Source organism: Amblyraja radiata, chromosome 8 (genome assembly GCF_010909765.2).
Source record: "Amblyraja radiata isolate CabotCenter1 chromosome 8, sAmbRad1.1.pri, whole genome shotgun sequence".
Classification (NCBI taxonomy): Eukaryota; Metazoa; Chordata; class Chondrichthyes; order Rajiformes; family Rajidae; genus Amblyraja; species Amblyraja radiata.
Window position 1 is genome coordinate 4564381 of NC_045963.1, and position 20210 is coordinate 4584590.

The 20210-nt window shown below is 46.2% G+C and overlaps 1 protein-coding gene across 1 annotated transcript in view; it reads left to right on the forward strand.

The window, feature by feature from the left end:
• The window catches only part of synj2 (synaptojanin 2), a 142007-nt gene that overhangs the window by 89194 nt on the left and 32603 nt on the right, over positions 1-20210 (forward strand). The window contains exons 16-17 of the mRNA XM_033025080.1: positions 7709-7867; positions 8720-8879. Coding sequence (XP_032880971.1) covers positions 7709-7867; positions 8720-8879 — 319 coding nt within the window. The remainder of the gene's footprint in view (positions 1-7708; positions 7868-8719; positions 8880-20210) is intronic.

The following is a 20210-nucleotide window of genomic DNA, read 5'->3' on the forward strand; positions in this document are numbered from 1 at the left end:
TCTACCCCTTGCTGCCTCCCTCTATACCCCCTCCCCTTCCCTCTCTAACCCCCTCACCCTCACTCTCTACCCCTTGCTCCTCCCTCTCTAACCCCCCCCCACCCTCTATACCCCCTCCCACCCCCTCTACCCCCCTCCCTCCCTCTATACCCCCTCCCTCCCTCTTTACCCCCTCCCCTTCCCTCTCTACTACCCCCTCACCCTCACTCTCTACCCCTTGCTCCTCCCTCTCTACCCCCTCCCCACCCTCTATAACCCCCTCCCCACCCCCTCTACCCCCTCCCCACCCTCTAGACCCCCCTCCCCACCCCCTCTACCCCCTCCCCTTCCCTCTCTACCCCCCTCCCTCCCTCGCTACCCCCTCACCCTCACCTCTCTACCCTTGCTCCTCCCTCTCTACCTCCCCCTCCCCACCCTCTATACCCCCTCCCCACCCCCTCTACCCCCTCCCCTCCCTTACCCTCTCCCTCTCCCGTCTCTATCCCTCTCCTCCCCCTCTCTACCCACCACAAATCCCCTTCCCCCACCCTCTATACACCTCCCCTCCCTCTCTACCACCCCCTCTCCTCACGACCATCCCTCCCCTCCCTCTATAACCCCCTCCCTCTCTGGTCTCCCTACCCTCCTCCCCCTCTCCCTCCCTAAAAAAACCCCCTCCATTCTGTCCTCTCCCTCGCTATCCCATCCCCACCCTTTACCCCTCACTCTCCACCCACTTCCCCTCACTCTCTACACCCTCTCCCTCACTCTCTACCCCCCTCCCCTCCCTCTACCCTCCCTCTCTACCCCCCTCACCCTCTCCATCTCTACCCCCTCCCCCTCCCTCTCTATCCCTCTCCCTCTCTAGCTGTGCCTGCGCAGTTGGGGGCTATGCGTGAGTGGATAGGTCGGGGGATGGGGGAAAAGGAGCAAATGAAAGCGTTACTTGAAATTAAAGAAATCAATGTTCAAATCCTGGGTTGAAACATCACCTATTCCTTCGCTCCATAGAGGCTGCCTCACCCGCTGAGTTTCCCCAGCATTTTTGTCTAACTTCGATTTTTCCAGCATCTGCCATTCTTTCTTAAACATAGAAGGAAAGAGTTAGATTTAGCTCTTAGGGCTAACGTAATCAAGGGATATAAGGGAAAAAGCAGGAACGGGGTGCTGATTTTAGATGATCAGTCATGATCATATTGAATGGCGGAGCTGGATCGAAGGGCCGAATGGCCTACTCCTGCACCTATTTTCTATGCTTTCTAACGTTTCTATAAGACTATAGGCAAATAGTCCTGGTTACCAGGTTGGACATAGCAATAATTCAGCAACTCGCCACTAAGAGGGAGAAAGTCATAGTGTACATTTTTTACATTCAGTTTTAAGTTTAGATAGGTTTAGACTTCCTATTATCATGTCGCCATATCCGGGAATGTCGCCATAATACGGGAATGCCGCAATACCCGGTTATGTCGCCATATCCCCGAATGTCACCATATCCGCGAATGTCATAATACCCGCGAATGTCATCATATCCGGGAATGTCGTCATATCCGGGAATGTCATCATATCCGGGAATGTAGTCATATCCGGGTATGTCGTCAAATCCGGGAATGTCATCATATCCGGGTATGTCTCCATCTCCGGGAATGTCGTTATATCCGGGTATGTCGTCATATCCGGGTATGTCGTCATATCCGGGTATGTCGTCAAATCCGGGAATGTCATCATATCCGGGTATGTCTCCATCTCCGGGAATGTCGTTATATCCGGGTATGTCGTCATATCCGGGTATGTCGCCATATCCGGGAATGTCGCCATATCCAGATATGTTGCCATATCTGGTTATGTCGCCATATCGGGGAATGTCCTCAAATCCGTGATTGTCGCCATATCCGGTTATGTCGCCATATCCGGGAATGTCATCATATCCGGGAATGTCGTCATATCCGGGTATGTCATCAAATCCGGGAATGTCATCATATCCGGGAATGTCATCATATCAGGGAATATAGTCATATCTGGGTATGTTGTCATATCCGGGAATGTCGTCATATCCGGGTATGTCGCCATAACCGGGAATGTCCTCATATCCGGGTATGTCGTCATATCCGGGTATGTCGTCATATCCGGGTATGTCATCATATCCGGGTATGTCGCCATATCCGGGTATGTCGCCATATCCGGGAATGTCGCCATATCCGGGAATGTCGCCATACCCGCGAATGTCGTCATACCCGCGAATGTCGTCATATCCGGGAATAATCGTCATATCCGGGAATGTTGTCATATACGGGTATGTCGCCATATCCGGGAATGTCGTCAGATCCGGGAATGTCATCACACCCGGGTATGTCCTCAAATCCGTGATTGTCGTCATATCCGGGTATGTCGCCATATCCGGGTATGTCGCCATATCCGGGTGTGTCGTCATATCCGGGTATGTCGTCATGTCCGGGTATGTCGCCATAACAGGGTCTGTCGCCATATCTGGGTATGTCGCCATATCTGGGTATGTCGCCATCTCCGGGAATGTCATCATATCCGGGTATGTCGTCATATCCGGGTATGTAGCCATACCCGGGAATGTCACCATATCCGGGTATGTCGCCACATCCGGGTATGTCGCCACATCCGGGTATGTCGTCATATCCGGGTATGTCGTCATATCCGGGAATGTCCTCATATCCGGGAATGTCGTCATATCCGGGAATGTCGTCATATCCGGGAATGTCGTCATATACGGGTATGTCACCATATACGGGTATGTCGCCATATCCGGGAATGTCGCCATATCCGGGAATGTCGCCATATCCGGGAATGTCGCCATATCCGGGAATGTCGCCATATCCAGATATGTTCACACTTCAAATTAAAAGGGCTGGTGGACGCCTCTGATTGGTCGAACGGACTAGAGGAAGCAGCTGATTGGCTTGTATCCCGGGTAAGGCTTTATTGTATTCGGATAAGGGGGAGAATGAGGGCCAGGGCAGTTTACTGTTCTGGATGTCAGATGTGGGAGGTCATGGAGTCTGAGTGCCCTCCAGACGTCCACATCTGCGCCAGGTGCGTCGAGATGGGACTCCTAAGGGACCGTGTTAGTAACCTGGAGCAGCAACTCGATGACCTCTGTCTGCTCAGGGAGAGCGAGGAGGTCATAGAAAGGAGTTACAGGGAGGTGGTCACTCCAAGACCACGGGAGACAGAAAACTGGGTCACAGTTAGGAAGGGCAATGGGCAGAGGCAGGGACTGGTGAGTACCCATTGAAAATAAGTACTCATGTTTGAGTAAGGGTGGGGGAGACAGCCTACCTGGGGGCAGCAACAGCGGCCGGGCCTCTGGCACAAAGACCGGTCCTGTTGCTCAGAAGGGTAAGGAAAAGAAGAGGAGGGCAATTGTAATAGGGGACTCTATAGTCAGGGGGTCGGATAGGCGATTCTGTGGACGCAGACAGGAGACCCGGATGGTAGTTTGCCTCCCTGGTGCCAGGGTCAGGGATGTGTCTGAACGTATCCAAGAAATCCTGAAATGGGAGGGAGAGGAGCCTGAGGTTGTGGTACATATAGGTACCAACGACATAGGTAAAAAAAGAGAAGAGGTCCTGAAAGAAGAATTTAGGGAGTTAGGTAGAGAGTTAAGGAGAAGGACTGCAAAGGTAACAATCTCAGGATTACTGCCTGTGCCACGCGACAGTGAGAGTAGGAGTGGAGCGAGGTGGAGGATAACTGAGTGGATGAGGGACTGGTGCAGTGGGTATGGATTCAAGTTTCTGGATCATTGGGACCTCTTTTGGGGAAGGTGCGACCTGTACAGGAAGGACGAGTTGCACTTGAACTCGAGGGGGACCAATATCCTGGCAGGGAGATTTGCAAAGGCTACTGGGGAGACTTTAAACTAGTATGGTTGGGGGGAGGGACTCAAATTGGGAAAGCTAGCAGTCAGTGTGTGAGGCAGGAGGCAGAGAATGGTAGCACTCTGACCCAAAATGTAGGGGAGAGAGAAAAAAAAGACAATAAACAGAGAATAAGAGAGGGTGGGTTTCTTAAATGTGTATATTTTAATGCTAGGAGCATTGTAAGAAAGGTGGATGAACTTAGAGCCTGGATAGACACCTGGAAGTATGATGTTGTGGCGATCAGTGAAACATGGTTGCAAGAGGGCTGTGAACTAAATATTCCAGGATTTCGTTGCTTCAGGTGTGATAAAATTGGAGGGGCAAGAGGTGGAGGTGTTGCATTGCTTCTCAGGGAAGATGTTACAGCAGTGCTTTGGCAGGATAGATTAGAGGGCTCGTCTAGGGAGGCTATTTGGGTGGAACTGAGAAATGGGAAAGGGGTAGCAACACTTATAGGGGTGTATTATAGACCGCCAAATGGGGAGCGAGAATTGGAAGAGCAAATATGTAAGGAGATTGCAGATGGAGATTTCAATTTTCCACACATAGACTGGGAAACACATTCTGTAAATGGGCTGGATGGGTTGGAGTTTGTAAAATGTGTGCAGGATATTTTTTTGCAGCAATACATAGAAGTACCTACTAGAGAAGGGGCGGTGCTGGACCTCCTGTTAGGAAATGAGACGGGTCAGGTGGCAGAGGTATGCGTTGGGGAACAGTTCGGGACCAGTGATCACAATATCATTAGTTTCAATATAATTATGGAGAGGGTCAGAACTGGACCTCGGGTTGAGATTTTTGATTGGAGAAAGGCTAACTTTGAGGAGATGCGAAAGGATTTAAAAGGAGTAAATTGGGACAGTTTGTTTTATGGGAAAGATGTGGAAGAGAAATGGAGGACATTTAAAGGTGACATTTTAAGAGTACAGAATCTTTATGTCCCTGTTCGGTTGAAAGGAAATAGTAAAAATTGGAAAGAGCCATGGTTTTCAAGGGAAATTGGACACTTGGTTCGGAAAAAGAGAGAGATCTACAATAATTATAGGCAGCATGGAGTAAATGAGGTGCTTGAGGAGTATAAAGAATGTAAAAAGAATCTTAAGAAAGAAATTAGAAAAGCTAAAAGAAGATATGAGGTTGCTTTGGCAAGTAAGGTGAAAGTAAATCCAAAGGGTTTCTACAGCTATATTAATAGCAAAAGGATAACGAGGGATAAAATTGGTCCATTAGAGAGTCAAAGTGGACAGCTATCTGCAGAGCCAAAAGAGATGGGGGAGATATTGAACAATTTCTTTTCTACGGTATTCACCAAGGAGAAGGATATTGAATTATGTGAGGTAAGGGAAACAAGTAGAGTAGCTATGGAAACTATGAGATTCAAAGAAGAGGAAGTACTGACACTTTTGAGAAATATAAAAGTGGATGTCTCCAGGTCCGGACAGGATATTCCCTAGGACATTGAGGGAAGTTAGCGTAGAAATAGCAGGGGCTATGACAGAAATATTTCAAATGTCATTAGAAACGGGAATAGTGCCGGAGGATTGGCGCACTGCGCATGTTGTTCCATTGTTTAAAAAGAGTAAACCTAGCAATTATAGTAAACCTAAGAGTAAACCTAGCAATTATAGACCTGTTAGTTTGACGTCAGTGGTGGGCAAATTAATGGAAAGGGTACTTAGAGATAATACATATAAGCATCTGGATAAGCAGGGTCTGATTAGGAACAGTCAACATGGATTTGTGCCTGGAAGGTCATGTTTGACTAATCTTCTTGAATTTTTTGAAGAGGTTACTCGGGAAATTGATGAGGGTAAAGCAGTGGATGTTGTATATATGGACTTCAGTAAGGCCTTTGACAAGGTTCCTCACGGAAGGTTGGTTAAGAAGGTTCAATTGTTGGGTATTAATGGTGGAGTAGCAAGATGGATTCAACAGTGGCTGAATGGGAGATGCCAGAGAGTAATGGTGGATGGTTGTTTGTCAGGTTGGAGGCCAGTGACTCGTGGGGTGCCACAGGGATCTGTGTTGGGTCCACTGTTGTTTGTCATGTACATCAATGATCTGGATGATGGTGTGATAACTTGGATTAGTAAGTATGCAGATGATACTAAGATAGGTGGGGTTGTGGATAATGAAGTCGATTTTCAAAGTCTTCAGAGAGATTTATGCCAGTTGGAAAAATGGGATGAAAGATGGCAGATGGAGTTTAATGCTGATAAGTGTGAGGTGCTACATCTTGGCAGGACAAATCAAAATACATGGTAAATGGTAGGGAATTGAAGAATGCAGGTGAACCGAGGGATCTGCGAATAACTGTGCACAGTTCCCTGAAAGTGGAATCTCATGTAGATAGGGTGGTAAAGAAAGCTTTTGGTGTGCTGGCCTTTATAAATCAGAGCATTGAGTATAGAAGTTGGGATGTAATGTTAAAATTGTACAAGGCATTGGTGAGGCCAATTCTGGAGTATGGTGTACAATTTTGGTCGCCAAATTATAGGAAGGATGTCAACAAAATAGAGAGAGTACAGAGGAGATTTACTAGAATGTTGCCTGGGTTTCAGCAACTAAGTTACAGAGAAAGGTTGAACAAGTTAGGGCTTTATTCTTTGGAGCGCAGAAGGTTAAGGGGGGACTTGATAGAGGTTTTTAAAATGATGAGAGGGATAGACAGAGTTGACGTGGATAAGCTTTTCCCACTGAGAGTAGGGAAGATTCAAACAAGGGGACATGACTTGAGAATTAAGGGACTGAAGTTTAGGGGTAACATGAGGGGGAACTTCTTTACTCAGAGAGTGGTGGCTGTGTGGAATGAGCTTCCAGTGAAGGTGGTGGAGGCAGGTTCGTTTTTATCATTTAAAAATAAATTGGATAGTTATATGGACGGGAAAGGAATGGAGGGTTATGGTCTGAGCGCAGGTATATGGGACTAGGGGAGAATACGTGTTCGGCACGGACTAGAAGGGTCGAGATGTCCTGTTTCCGTGCTGTAATTGTTATACGGTTATATGGTTAATTGGCTTGGTGTATGTGTAAATTGTCCCTAGTGTGCGGGGATCGTAGGTCGGCGCGGACTCGGTGGGCCAACGGGCCTGTTTCCACTGTGTCTCGAAACTAAAATGAACATGCTGGGAACAATCAACAGGTCAGGCAGACTTGTGGATAGAGAAACCATTATTGCTTCCGATTTTCAGCCTCTGCTGTATATTCGATGAACAAGATTAATTTTGCCGGATAAATTAGGCCTCTGCAGGGTCTCTCGTTTCAATGTCGCTGTCAGCTCCATAAACTGCTCTTTTCTGTTACAAATTCATATTCAAGATTCACCTGAAGAAAGCTAATTAATAAGTGAAAAATATTTTTTTGGTAAAACTATTAAAAAAAATAACACTATCTCATTTCTTTGATAAATATCTGCAGTTTTCCCACAGCTGTGTTTACTATCCACAATAATATTTTCTTTTCTTTTGGGTATAAGCAGCAGGTGTACTCCTGAATATAGTTGACGAGTTCTATTCAAACTTAGTGCGTAGGAAGGAACTGCAGATGCTGGTTTAAACCGAAGAGAGACACAAAAAGCTGGAGTAACTCAGCTGGTCAGGCGGCATCTCTGGAGGAAAGGAATAGGTGACATTTCGGGTCGAGACCTTTCTTCAGACTGAGATTCAGGGGAAAGGGAAACGAGAGATATTTTATTTTCAAAGGTAGCTTCTCCATCTTGGCCTTTGTTCACAATGCACCTATACATTCTATTAGAGTGATACCAGCTTGATACCTGTTCTGTCACTAACTTGCTCTTTCATTGTTTGAAGGGATTACTTTTGCTCTTCTTCCGGCAGGGGAGGAATGTTTTTTCGCATGATTACGTATTCTGGTGTGGGGATTCCAACTTCCGCATTGATCTTCCATACGATGAAGTCATGCAGCATGTTAAGAGAAGGGATTGGAAACTTCTTCAGGCTCATGACCAGTTGCAACAACAGATGGTGGACAGCAAGGTGAGTGCAACGAATGGGAAGAAGGAAGAAAAAGGGCGGCACGGTGGCGCTGCGGTAGAGCTACTGCCTTACAGCGCCAGAGACCCGGGTTCGATCCTCAGTTTGTTTACTTTAGAGATAAAGCACGGAAACAGACACTTCGGCCTACCGGGTCCGCACCGACCAGCGATCCCCGCACACTCACACTAGCCTACACACACTAGGGACAATTTTTATATTTACCAAGCCAATTAACCTACACACCTGTACATCTTTGGAGTGTGGGAAGAAACCGAAGATCTCGGAGAAAACCCACGCAGGTCACGGGGAGAACGTACAAACTCCGTACAGACAGCACCCGTAGTTGGGATGGAACCCGGGTCTCTGGCGCTGTAAGGCAGCAACTACCGCTGCGCCACCTGCGTTGTCTTTTGTGATGAATTTCTGCATTTTCCCAATGACTGGCATGATGGTAACTGAGGCATAATTTCTTGCTTTAGGCCTCAGGCTTTTGGTTTCTTTGCAGGGCCTCCATGGAGGCCCTGCATTGGAAACCACAACAGAGGAGAGATGTTCTTCATCCACAGGGCGCGGGACACTCTCCAGACCTGCCTGCACTGTGAAGGCATGGCAGACGTCATCTGGGAAGGTCACCTGCACAATCCAACACATTTGGGGCCATTGACTTCACTTGAATAGTTTCACCTCAAGTGCCCCATCCTACTCCAGCAACAGACTGCTCACAGCAGTATTAATTCATAAATTTAGCTCAATTAATTTTATCTGTTATGTCTTATAAAAAGAATCAGTTTGTAATGACTAATCATTTGCGATTGTAAATATTCTTAAATAAAACATTATTCTTTGACGTAGGTTTTTAAAGACTTTTTTGAAGGCCCCGTCAACTTTGCCCCGACGTACAAATATGACGTGGGAACGGATGTTTATGACACCAGTGACAAAGGACGAACCCCTGCCTGGACTGATAGGGTGCTGTGGTGGAGGAAACATAAAACACCCTTTGATGTGCCAGGTACGTACGTTACTAAACTGAACCCTTATGTTATGGAAGCAAAGGAGTGTAAGCACATACAGTAATATATAATATAACAAAGGAGTGTAAGCACATACAGTAATATAACTCTTCTAAAGTCCAGACACAGGGCATTCATGTCCGATGATACAGTGGCCTACATGAAGTCCAGATACGACTTGGTAAGGCCATCAAAAAGGCCAAAAGGGACTTCTGCTCCAAACTGGAGGATGAGACAGATGTTCGGCAGCTGTGGCGGGGCCTAAATGCAATCACCTCCTACAAGGCGAAACCAGGAGGCAGCTCGATTGTCGGTGAAACATCACTCCCTGACGAGCTCAATGCGTTTTACGCACGCTTTGACAGGGAGAATACTGATGTGCCTTCCCGATCCCCCATTCGCTGTGATGGCATTTCAGTCTCAGTCACAGAAGCCGACGTCAGGAAATCCTTCAGAGGGGTGAACCCCTGAAAAGCACCTGGTCCTGATGGTATACCCGGTCGTGTTCTAAAAACCTGTGCGGACCAACTGGCTGGAGTTTTTACGGACATTTTCAACCTCTTGCTTCTGAGGTCTGAGGTCCCCACCTGCTTTAAAAGGGCATCAATTATACCCGTGCCCAAGAAGAGTAAGGTGACGTGCCTCAATGACTATCGACCAGTGGCACTAACGCCGGTGGTGATGAAGTGCTTTGAGAGGACTGATCATGGAGCAAATCAACTCCTACCTCGACAAAAACCTGGACCCACTGCAGTTCGCTTACCGCCACAACAGATCAATGGTGGATGCGATCTCGCTGGCCCTCCACTCCACACTGGACCACTTGGACAACAAAAACTCATATGTCAGGCTGTTATTCATCGATTACAGCTCGGCATTCAACACAATCATCCCCTCCAAACTGGTTACCAAACTCGCAGAACTGGGTCTCTGCGCATCCCTCTGCAACTGGATCCTCGACTTCCTCATCCACAGACCACAGTCTGTTCGTATTGGTGGAAATGTGTCAGCCTCGATAACAATCAGCACGGGAGCACCTCAAGGCTGCGTGCTCAGCCCCCTGCTGTACTCACTCTATACCCATGACTGCGTTCGCTGACGACACTACTATTGTGGGGCGTATCACTGATGGGGATGAGTCAGAATATAGAAGGGAGATCGAGCAACTGTCCATATGGTGCCAGCGCAATAACCTGGCCCTCAACACCAGCAAAACCAAGGAACTGATTGTGGACTTTGGAAGGAGTAGGAGGGGGACCCACAGCCCCATTTATATAAACGGGTCGATGGTTGAAAGGGTCAAGAGCTTCAAATTCCTGGGCGTGCACATCTCTGAAGAACTTTCCTGGTCCGAGAACACTAACGCAATTATCAAAAAAGCTCATCAGCGCCTCTACTTCCTGAGAAGATTACGGAGAGTCGGTTTGTCAAGGAAGACTCTCTCTAACTTCTACAGGTGCACAGTAGAGAGCATGCTGACCGGTTGCATCGTGACTTGGTTCGGCAATTTGAGCGCCCTGGAGAGGAAAAGACTACAAAAAGTAGTAAACACTGCCCAGTCCATCATTGGCTCTGACCTTCCTTCCATCGAGGGGATTTATCGCAGTCGCTGCATCAAAAAGGCTGGCAGTATCATCAAAGACCCACACCATCCTGGCCGCACACTCACCTCCCTGCTACCTTCAGGTAGAAGGTACAGGAGCCTGAAGACTGCAACAACCAGGTTCAGGAATAGCTACTTCCCCACAGCCATCAGGCTATTAAACCTGGCTCGGACAAAACTCTGATTATTAATAACCACTTTCTGCTATTTGCACTTTATCAGTTTATTTATTCATGTGTGTATATGGACACATTTATCTGTTTTGTAGTAAATGCCTACTATTTTCTGTGTGCTTAAGCAAAGCAAGAATTTCATTGTCCTATACAGGGACACATGACAATAAACTCACTTGAACTTGAACTTGATATAATATAATAAGCCTTTATGGTCATTGTACTTAGAAATACAATGAAATTAGGAGAGCTACTCCTGATCAGTGCAACCAAGACAAGTCCAAACAAGACAAGTCACATCCAATACATTCAATATGTTATTCTGCACTGGGAGAATATTACACTTTAAATTTAGTAAATACTTTAATGGATTTAAAAAAAGAGGAAATATTAACTGAGTGGTCTGTTTTATAGTGGATTTGATGACAGCATTCCCATGTTGTGTGGATATTTGAGGAATTTAGAGTGCTGATGGCCCAGGGAAAGAAACTGTTCTTGAGTTTATCCTGCCTTTGACGCACCTGTACCGCCTACCAGAGGGCAGGAGGTTGAACATGAACTGTCCAGGAAGGAAGGGGTCTTTGATTCTTTTCCTGGCTCTACGGAGGTACCAAGAGCTGGAGATGTCTTCCAGGGAAGGCAGTGGGCAGCCGATGATTTCTGGGCAGTTTTGATCACTCTCTGCAGTGCTCTCCTGTCTGCTGCTGAGCAGCCCGCATACCACACCGTGATACAATATAATAATGACCTCTTGTCAAAATGTTTAGGACAGAGAGCTGTTGTGCCCTTTAGAATATGGAGACAAACTATCTATGCAAAATATTGTGAAAAATGTGTTAACATAAATGTGTTAATTATTGGTGAAAAAGGTGTTCAACCAAACATGGATCTATAATTGTCACTCATAAATTATTTACATTTCACATCTTTCTTTAACCATCACCCGATTTATTTGTGAAGAGTGTTACTCTTTCCCTATTGTACAGAACATTTTTACAGCGCAGCATAGGAACACACCCACGGTATCGAAGGGCAGATACTAGCATGGATAGCAGGTTGGCTACATGGCAGAAGACAAAGAGTGGCAATAAAGGGGGCTTTTTCTGGTTGGCTGCCAGTGACTAGCGGAGTTCCCTCAGGGGTCGGTGCTGGGGCCACTGCTCTTCCCGTTGTATATCAGTGATTTGGATGTGAAGATCTGGAGAGGATCCAGAGGAGGTTTACGAGAATGATCCCAGGAATGAATGGGTTAACATTTGATGAGCGTTTGACGGCACTGGGCCTGTACTCGCTGGAGTTTAGAAGGATGAGCCGCGACCTCATTGAAACTTACCAAAGGCTTGGATAGTGGATGTGGAGAAGATGTTTCCACTAGTGGGAGAGCCTAGGACTAGAGGTCGCAGCCTCAGAATTAAAGGACTTTTGCGAGTCATGATGGTGGGTAAGTGAAATGGTTTTATGTGGTATAATGTGGATAAATGTGAGGTTATCCATTTTGGTGGCAAAAACAGGAAAGCAGACTATTATCTAAATGGTGGCCGACTAGGAAAAGGGGAGATGCAGCGAGACCTGGGTGTCATGGTACACCAGTCATTGAAAGTAGGCATGCAGGTGCAGCAGGCAGTGAAGAAAGCGAATGGTATGTTAGCTTTCATAGCAAAAGGATTTGAGTATAGGAGCAGGGAGGTTCTACTGCAGTTGTACAGGGTCTTGGTGAGACCACACCTGGAGTATTGCGTACAGTTTTGGTCTCCAAATCTGAGGAAGGACATTATTGCCATAGAGGGAGTGCAGAGAAGGTTCACCAGACTGATTCCTGGGATGTCAGGACTGTCTTATGAAGAAAGACTGGATAGACTTGGTTTATACTCTCTAGAAATTAGGAGATTAGGAGATTGAGAGGGGATCTTATAGAAACTTACAAAATTCTTAAGGGGTTGGACAGGCTAGATGCAGGAAGATTGCTCCCGATGTTGGGGAGGTCCAGGACAAGGGGTCACAGCTTAAGGATAAGGGGGAAATCCTTTAAAACCGAGATGAGAAGGACTTTTTTCACACAGAGAGTGGTGAATCTCTGGAACTCTCTGCTACAGAGGGTAGTCGAGGCCAGTTCATTGGCTATATTTAAGAGGGAGTTAGATGTGGCCCTTGTGGCTAAGGTATGGAGAGAAGGCAGGTACGGGATACTGAGTTGGATGATCAGCCATGATCATATTGAATGGCGGTGCAGGCTCGAAGGGCAGAATGGCCTACTCCTGCACCTAATTTCTATGTTTCTATGTTTCTATGTTTTATTTGGAATAATGAAAACAATGATAAACCCAAGTCGCTGGAGACTGCCAAGTACACGATTTTAACTCCACAAGTGTGGCGCTAGAATGGCAATTACAGCAAAAAAAAATGCGAATAGAACACCCGCGCTCATGTGACTCCTCCAGCCAATCACGAGGGTTTGATTACCCAGAGCCACCACCAGGTGTCACTACAGGACGTTCTTTTAGGAAGGAGGTGAGGAGGAATTTCTTTAGTCAGAGGATAGTGAATCTGTGGAATTCTTTGCCACAGAAGGCTGTGGAGGCCGCCAGTTGATATTTTTAAGGCAAAGATAGATAGATTCTCGATTAGTACGGGTGTCAGGGGTGATGGGGAGAAGGCAGGAGAATGGGGTTAGGAGGGAGAGATAGATCAGCCATGATTAAATGGCAGAATGGGCTTGGTGGGCCGAATGGCCTAATTCTGCTCCTATCCAATGACCTTGTGACTTTTTGACGCCCTTCAGCCATGATAAACATCATGCCAAATCAATCTAATACCTTCTACCTGAATGTAAACCATGTCCTTACCTATTCTGCATATCCATGTGCCTATCTAAAAACCTCTTATAAGCTACTAATGTATCTGCTTCCACCATCACCCCTGGCAGTACATTCCCCCAGTCACCCATAGATACATAGACAATAGGTGCAGGAGTAGGCCATTCAGCCCTGTGAGCTAGCACCACCATTCAATGTGATCATGGCTGATCATCCACAATCAGTACCCCGTTCCTGCCTTCTCCCCATACCCCTTGATTCCATTAGCCCCAAGAGCTCCATCTAACTCTCTTTTGAATGCATCCAGTGAATCGGCCTCCACTGCCTTCTGAGGCAGAGAATTCCACAAATTCACAACACTCTGGGTGAATACGTTTTTCTTCATCTCAATTTTAAATGGCTTACCCCTTATCCTTAAACATGTTTCCTGCATCTAGCGTGTCCAATCCTTTAATCATTTTATATGTTTCTATAAGATCCCCTCTCCTTCTAAATTACAGTGAATACAAGCCCAGTCACTCCATTCTTTCATCATGTGACAGTCCCACCATCCCGGGAATTAACCTGGTGAACCTACGCTGCATTCCCTCAATAGCAAGAATGTCCTTCCTCAAATTAGGAGACCAAAACGGCATACAATACCCCAGGTGTGGTCTCACCAGGTGCCCTGTACAACTGAAGAAGGACCTCTTTGTTCCTATATTTAACTCCTCTCTTTATAAAGGCCAACATGCCACCAGCTTTCTTCACTGTACCTGTATGCTTACTTTCAGTGACCGATGTACTAGGACACCCAGGTCTCGTTGTACTTCCCCTTTTCCTAATTTGACACCATTCAGATAATATTCTGCCTTCCCGATCTTGCCTCTAAAGTGGATAACCTCACATTTATCCACATTATACTGCATCTGCCCACTCACCCAACCAGTCCAAGTCACCCTGCAACCTCGTAGCATCCTCTTCACAGTTCACACAGTCACCCAGCTTTGCGTCAACTGCAAATTTGCGAATGTTACTTTTAATTCCTTCATCTAAATCATTAATGTATACAGATGCTCCCTGATTTACGATGCATCGACTTGCGATATTTCCACTTTACGCTCGGCAATGCCAGCGAGTCGCAGCTCACTTCCGGCCACGTGAATGCGTTTTTGACTTGTGATATTTTCGATTTACGGTGGATTTATCGTAACGTAACCCCACCGTAGGTCAAGGAGCAGATGTATTGTAAATATCTGCGGTCCCAGCACCGAGCCTTGCGGTACCCCACTAGTCACTGCCTGCCATTCTGAAAGGGACCCATTAATCCCTACTCTTTGTTTCCTGTCTGCCAACCAATTTTCTATCCATGTCAACACCCTATCCCCAATACCATGTGCTCTAATTTTAGCCCACTAATCTGTGTGAACCTTATCAAATGCTTTCAGAAAGTCCAGGTACACTAGATCCACTGGCTCTCCCTTGCCTATTTTGCTTGTTACATCCTAAAAAAATTCCAGAAGATTTGTCAAGCATGATTTCCACTTCGTAAATCCATGTTGACTTGGACCGATCCTGTTACTGCTATCTAAATGTGCCGCTATTACATCTTTGATAATTGACTCCAGCATCTTCGCCAATACCGATGTCAGGCTAACTGGTCTATAATTCCCTGCTTTCTCTCTCCCTCCTGTCTTGAAAAGTGGGATAACGTTAGCTACCCTCCAATCCACAGGAACTGATCCTGAGTCTATAGAACATTGAAAAATGATCACCAATGCATCCACAATTTCTAGAGCCAACTCCTTGAGTACCCTGGGATGCAGACCAACAGGCCCTGGGGATTTATCAGCCTTCAGTCCCATCAGTCTACCATTTCCCGCCTAATGTGGATTTCCTTCAGTTCCTCCGTCACCCTAGGTCCTCTGTCCCCAGTACATCTGGGAGATTGTTTGTGTCTTCCTTAGTGAAGACAGAACCAAAGGACCTGTTCAACTTGTCTGCCATTTCCTTGTTCCCCATAATAAATTCACCTGTTTCTGTCTTCAAGAGACCCACATTTGTCAACTATTTGTTTCCTCTTCACATACCTAAAGAAGCTTTTACTATCCTCCTTTATATTATTGGCTAGCTTACCTTTGTACCTCATCTTTGCTCCCCGTATTGCCTTTTTAGTTACCTTCTGTTGATTTTTAAAAGTTTCCCAATCCTCTGGCTTCCCACTCATCTTTGCTCTGTTATACATCTTTTCTTTTATTTTAAATACTGTCCTTGACTTCCATTGTCAGCTACAGTCGCCTCTTACTCCCCTTAGGTCTTTCTTCCTCTTTGGAATGAAATGACCCTGCATCTTCTGGATTATTCCCAGAAACACCCGCCTTTGTTGTTCCACCGTCATCCCTGCTGGGGTATCTTTCCAGTCGACCTTGGCCAGCTCCTCCCTCATGCCAACATGCCAACCCTTTGTTCAACTGCAATACTGACACCTCTGATTTTACCTTCTCCCTCTCAAATTGCAGATTAAAACATCATGGTATTGTCACTACCTCCTAATGGTTCCTTTTCCTCGAGTTCCCTTATCAAATTTGGTTCATTATACAACACTAAACGCAGAATTGCCTTCTCCCTGGTAGGCTCTAGTACAAGCTGTTCTAAGAATCCATCTAGGAGGCACTCCACAAACTCCCTTTCTTGGAGTCCAGTACCAACCTGATTTTCCCAGTCTACCTGCATGTTGAAATCTCCCATAACCACTGTAGCATTACCTTTGCTACATGCTAATTTTAACTCCTGATGCAACTTGCACCCTATATCCAGGCTACTGTTTGGGGGCCTGTAGATAAGTCCCATTAGGGTCTTTTTAACATTACTCTACATCTTCGGATTCTATGTCCCCTCTCGCAAGGGACTGAATTTCATTCCTTACCAACAGAGTTACCCCACCCCCTCTGCCCACCTGTCTGTCTTTTCAATGGGATGTATACCCTTGAATATTCAGTTCCAAGCTCCGATCCTCTTGCAGCCATGTCTCTGTAATTCCCACAACATTATACTTACCAATTTCTAACTGAGCCTCAAGCTCAGTTTATTTTTTATACTTTGCGCATTCATATATAACACTTTTAATTCGGTATTCACCTCCCCTTGCACACCAGTTCCTTTCACCTGACTTTCTCTCTTATCCCTTCTTGAACTTTCCGTCCCATTAATTTGGGTGTCCTTCGTAACTTTTCCTGCACTCTCTTCCCACTGCCCTCTGTTTAAAAAAAAAACTAACTCGGCACATCTCCTTTAAGCGGCCTTTTCACGGGGCGACTTGACGCAAGAGTTAACCAGAGTTTAACATCGTGGGAACCTCGTGCGATAACAGTACGGCATTCGTGGACCACCGTGGACCACCGTGGCGCTAACGGCAGGTAGTCGTGTAACTTGGTCACTCGGGAGAAAATTCAAGAAAGTTTGAATTTCTCCAAGAGTGACTTGTACACTTGTGGTTGAGCATTGCAACATTGTATGAACATAGTGGCCAGTGCGATATCCGTGCGATATCCGTAATAACTCTTGCGGGTACCGTGGGAACTCCTGCGAACGGTGAGTAACTGAGCAGTTTGATTGTCAGTGCTTGTTTTACCTCATTGTTAAATAAATATATTTTTTACTATCAAATTGATGTCTGCAATTCTTCATTAACACATCACTACAAGATGAATGTCTCTAATGTTATAATCCCTCTCATGCTGAAACACAAAATAGTTGAAGGGAGGTGAAATAATCACATTTTCATTCTTTTTCATTTTTGAGTGTTAAGGTACCTCACTTGCTGAGATATTTTACTCCAGCAGTTTGTGTCTCTTTTTGTCTAAAGCAGTTTCTAAGACTGTAGGAACTCCGCGGGCCAGGCAGCATCTACGGAGGGAAATGGACATGCGACCCTTTCTTCAGGCTGCCTTATCTCTTATTACTAAGATAGTAATTGTTAGGGAAATGTAGTTATTAAAGACGAGGGGGAGCAGAAATGGGCAGTCTGGGATGGCTCGCGAGATACTTGCATAGAGGCACAAAAGTTAAAGAAAGGGCAGATAAACAGAGAGGGGGGGGGGGGACTTCCCTCAGTGCCCATCTGTTACCATTAATTGGACAGTTCGGTCTGTGAAACGCAACACGCCAGCCCCGACATCCAGCCCGGTGGTCAGTCCTTTGAAGATAGACACCAGTTGCTTGGAGCAACTCAGCCGGACAGGCAGCAAATCTGGAGAGAAGGAACGGGTGGCGTTTCGGGTCGAGAGCCTTCTTCAGACTGAGGTCAATCCCTGCATGGATAACAGGAGTCCCAGCCAACACGACAATCGCCCGCTGCACAGTTTCTGAGCTTCCACTGCGAAAACGGTGCCTACATTTGAGCACTTATGTAACTGAACCATCCTAACACCAACCACAGAGCATTCCTGAACTACTACCTACCTCATTCGAGATCCTCGGAATGGGTGACGTTTCGGGACGAGACTCTGAAGAAGGGTCTCGAACCGAAACGTCACACATTCCTTCTCTCCAGAGATGCTGCCCGTCCCGCTGTGTTACTCCAGCATTTCGTGTCTATCTTCCGTATGCTCTGTGATGGTCATCTCGGAGTCAAGTGGCAACTCTGGTCTGTAGACACGAGGAACTGCAGACGCAGGAATCACGAGCAAAACACAGAGCGTTGGACGAGCCTGACCCTTTGAGTTCCTCCATCACTTTGTGTTGAAGTCAGGTCTGGACATTGCTTGGCTCAGTCTCAGGCGCCGGCTAACTAGGAAGGTCGAGTCAAAGTCCAGCACTAACACTCAAGAAATAACGTTTGCGGCCTGATGTTCCCAATATTTAATTGAAATCATTAATAAAGTAAATAAATAGATACCGGTCTAATCAGTATCTACGGGATTGGACAGGCTAGATGCAGGAAGAATGTTCCCGATGTTGGGGGAGTCCAGAACCAGGGTCCCAGTTTTACAGTCTACCGTGGGAACTCTTTAACTCAGTAAAGTAAAGTAAAGTAAAGTAGCTTTTATTGTCATATCAGCGCACAGGCAGCAGTTGATTGTTGCTCTATTCAGTTTCCCAGGGGGTCGGGACGGGACTGGAGTTGGGAGGGAAAGGTGGGGGAGTCGAGGGAGAGGAGGGGGAGACAGATGGGGGTGTCTTCATTTACTGGCAGCGGGTGTCTGTCACTGAAACAGGCAGGTGAGATTTCACATCCACCTTGTGTGTGCCTCTCTCTCTCTCTCTCTCCCTCCCTCTTACACAGGCGGAGAGACTCTGCCTCTGTGAGTGTACGTCTCTTTCTCCCCCTCTCCCACACACAGTAAGACCGAGGTACTGTGCTCAGTCCATCTGTGTCTCCCACATACACAGTAAAACATGTCTCCAAATGAGCCAATTCAACCAAGGGAGGATATTTATAGTGTGTGAAAAAAAAGTGACATCATTTGTGCCACGTGATGATTTAACAACACTTCACGATGTTCATTCAAGATTTAACGGGAAAGCTCGGGAGACGGACAAGTCACTCGCACAAATAACAGAAATGCCGAGTACCGTGGGAACTCTTTATCTACCCCCCGTTATATCGTGTGATATCGTGCTAGACCACGACCACTTCACTCTGGTTACATATTGCGTCAAGTCGCCCCATGAAAAAGCCCCATTAAACTTTGCCCATTTCACCTTAAAGTTATGTCTTTGATGTTTCCATCTTGGAGAAAAAGCTTTGGACTGTTTACCCTCTCTTTGCTTCTGATAATTTGATATACTTCTATCACGCCTACCCTCAACCTCCAGTGTTCAAGAAAAACAACCCAAGTGAGTCCTAGCTTATACCTCATGCCCTCTAACCCAGCCATCTCCTCTAAACTTACCCCATTAAACCTTAAAGGGCCTGTCCCACTTACGTGACTTTTTCGGCGACTGCCCATCATAGATCGCTGAAAATTTTCAACATGTTGAAAATTCAGTGGCAACCAGAAAGATGCTACGACTCTTTGGGTGACTGAGAGACTACGCACGACCATACAGGCGACATGTGTGAGTAGTCACCCAGGTCGTGAGTAGTCACCCAAACAGTCGTACCTTTTTCTGATTGCCACTGGATTTTCAACGTTGAAAATTTTTGGAGACCTGCTGCGACTATGACAGTCGCCAAAAAAAATCGCGTAATTGGGACAGGCCCATAAAGCTATGACCTTTAGTTCCTGCCTCTCCTCAACACATTTGTGCATCGTTAAGATAGATCGGTATGTTTGCCTGAGTTTTATGTGCTGTCCTTTTTTCCCCAACTGAGGTAGTTTTTTAGTTTTAGTATTAGAGATACAGCGCGGAAACAGTCCCTTCGGCCAACCGAGTCTGCACCGACCAGCATTCCTCGCACATTAATACTACCCGACACACTCACTGATTTTCACTTACACCAAGCCAATTAACCTACTAATCTGCACGTCTTTGGAGTGTGGGAGGAAACCGAAAATCTCGGCGAAAACACACGGGGAGAACGTACAAACTCCGTACAGACAGCACCCGTAGTCAGGATTGAACCCGGGTCTTTGATGCTGCAAGCGCTGTAAGGCAGCAACTCTACTGCTGTGCCCCTGTGGTGTTTTGTTTTGGTTTTATCAATTTGTCCACTATTGAAATAATTCAGTTTCCTGAATTGGTCCTTTAACTTCCTGTCTATTCAACAATATTCTGGGTAAAGTTTAACGAAGATGTGCAGGGCAAGTTTTCTTTGTA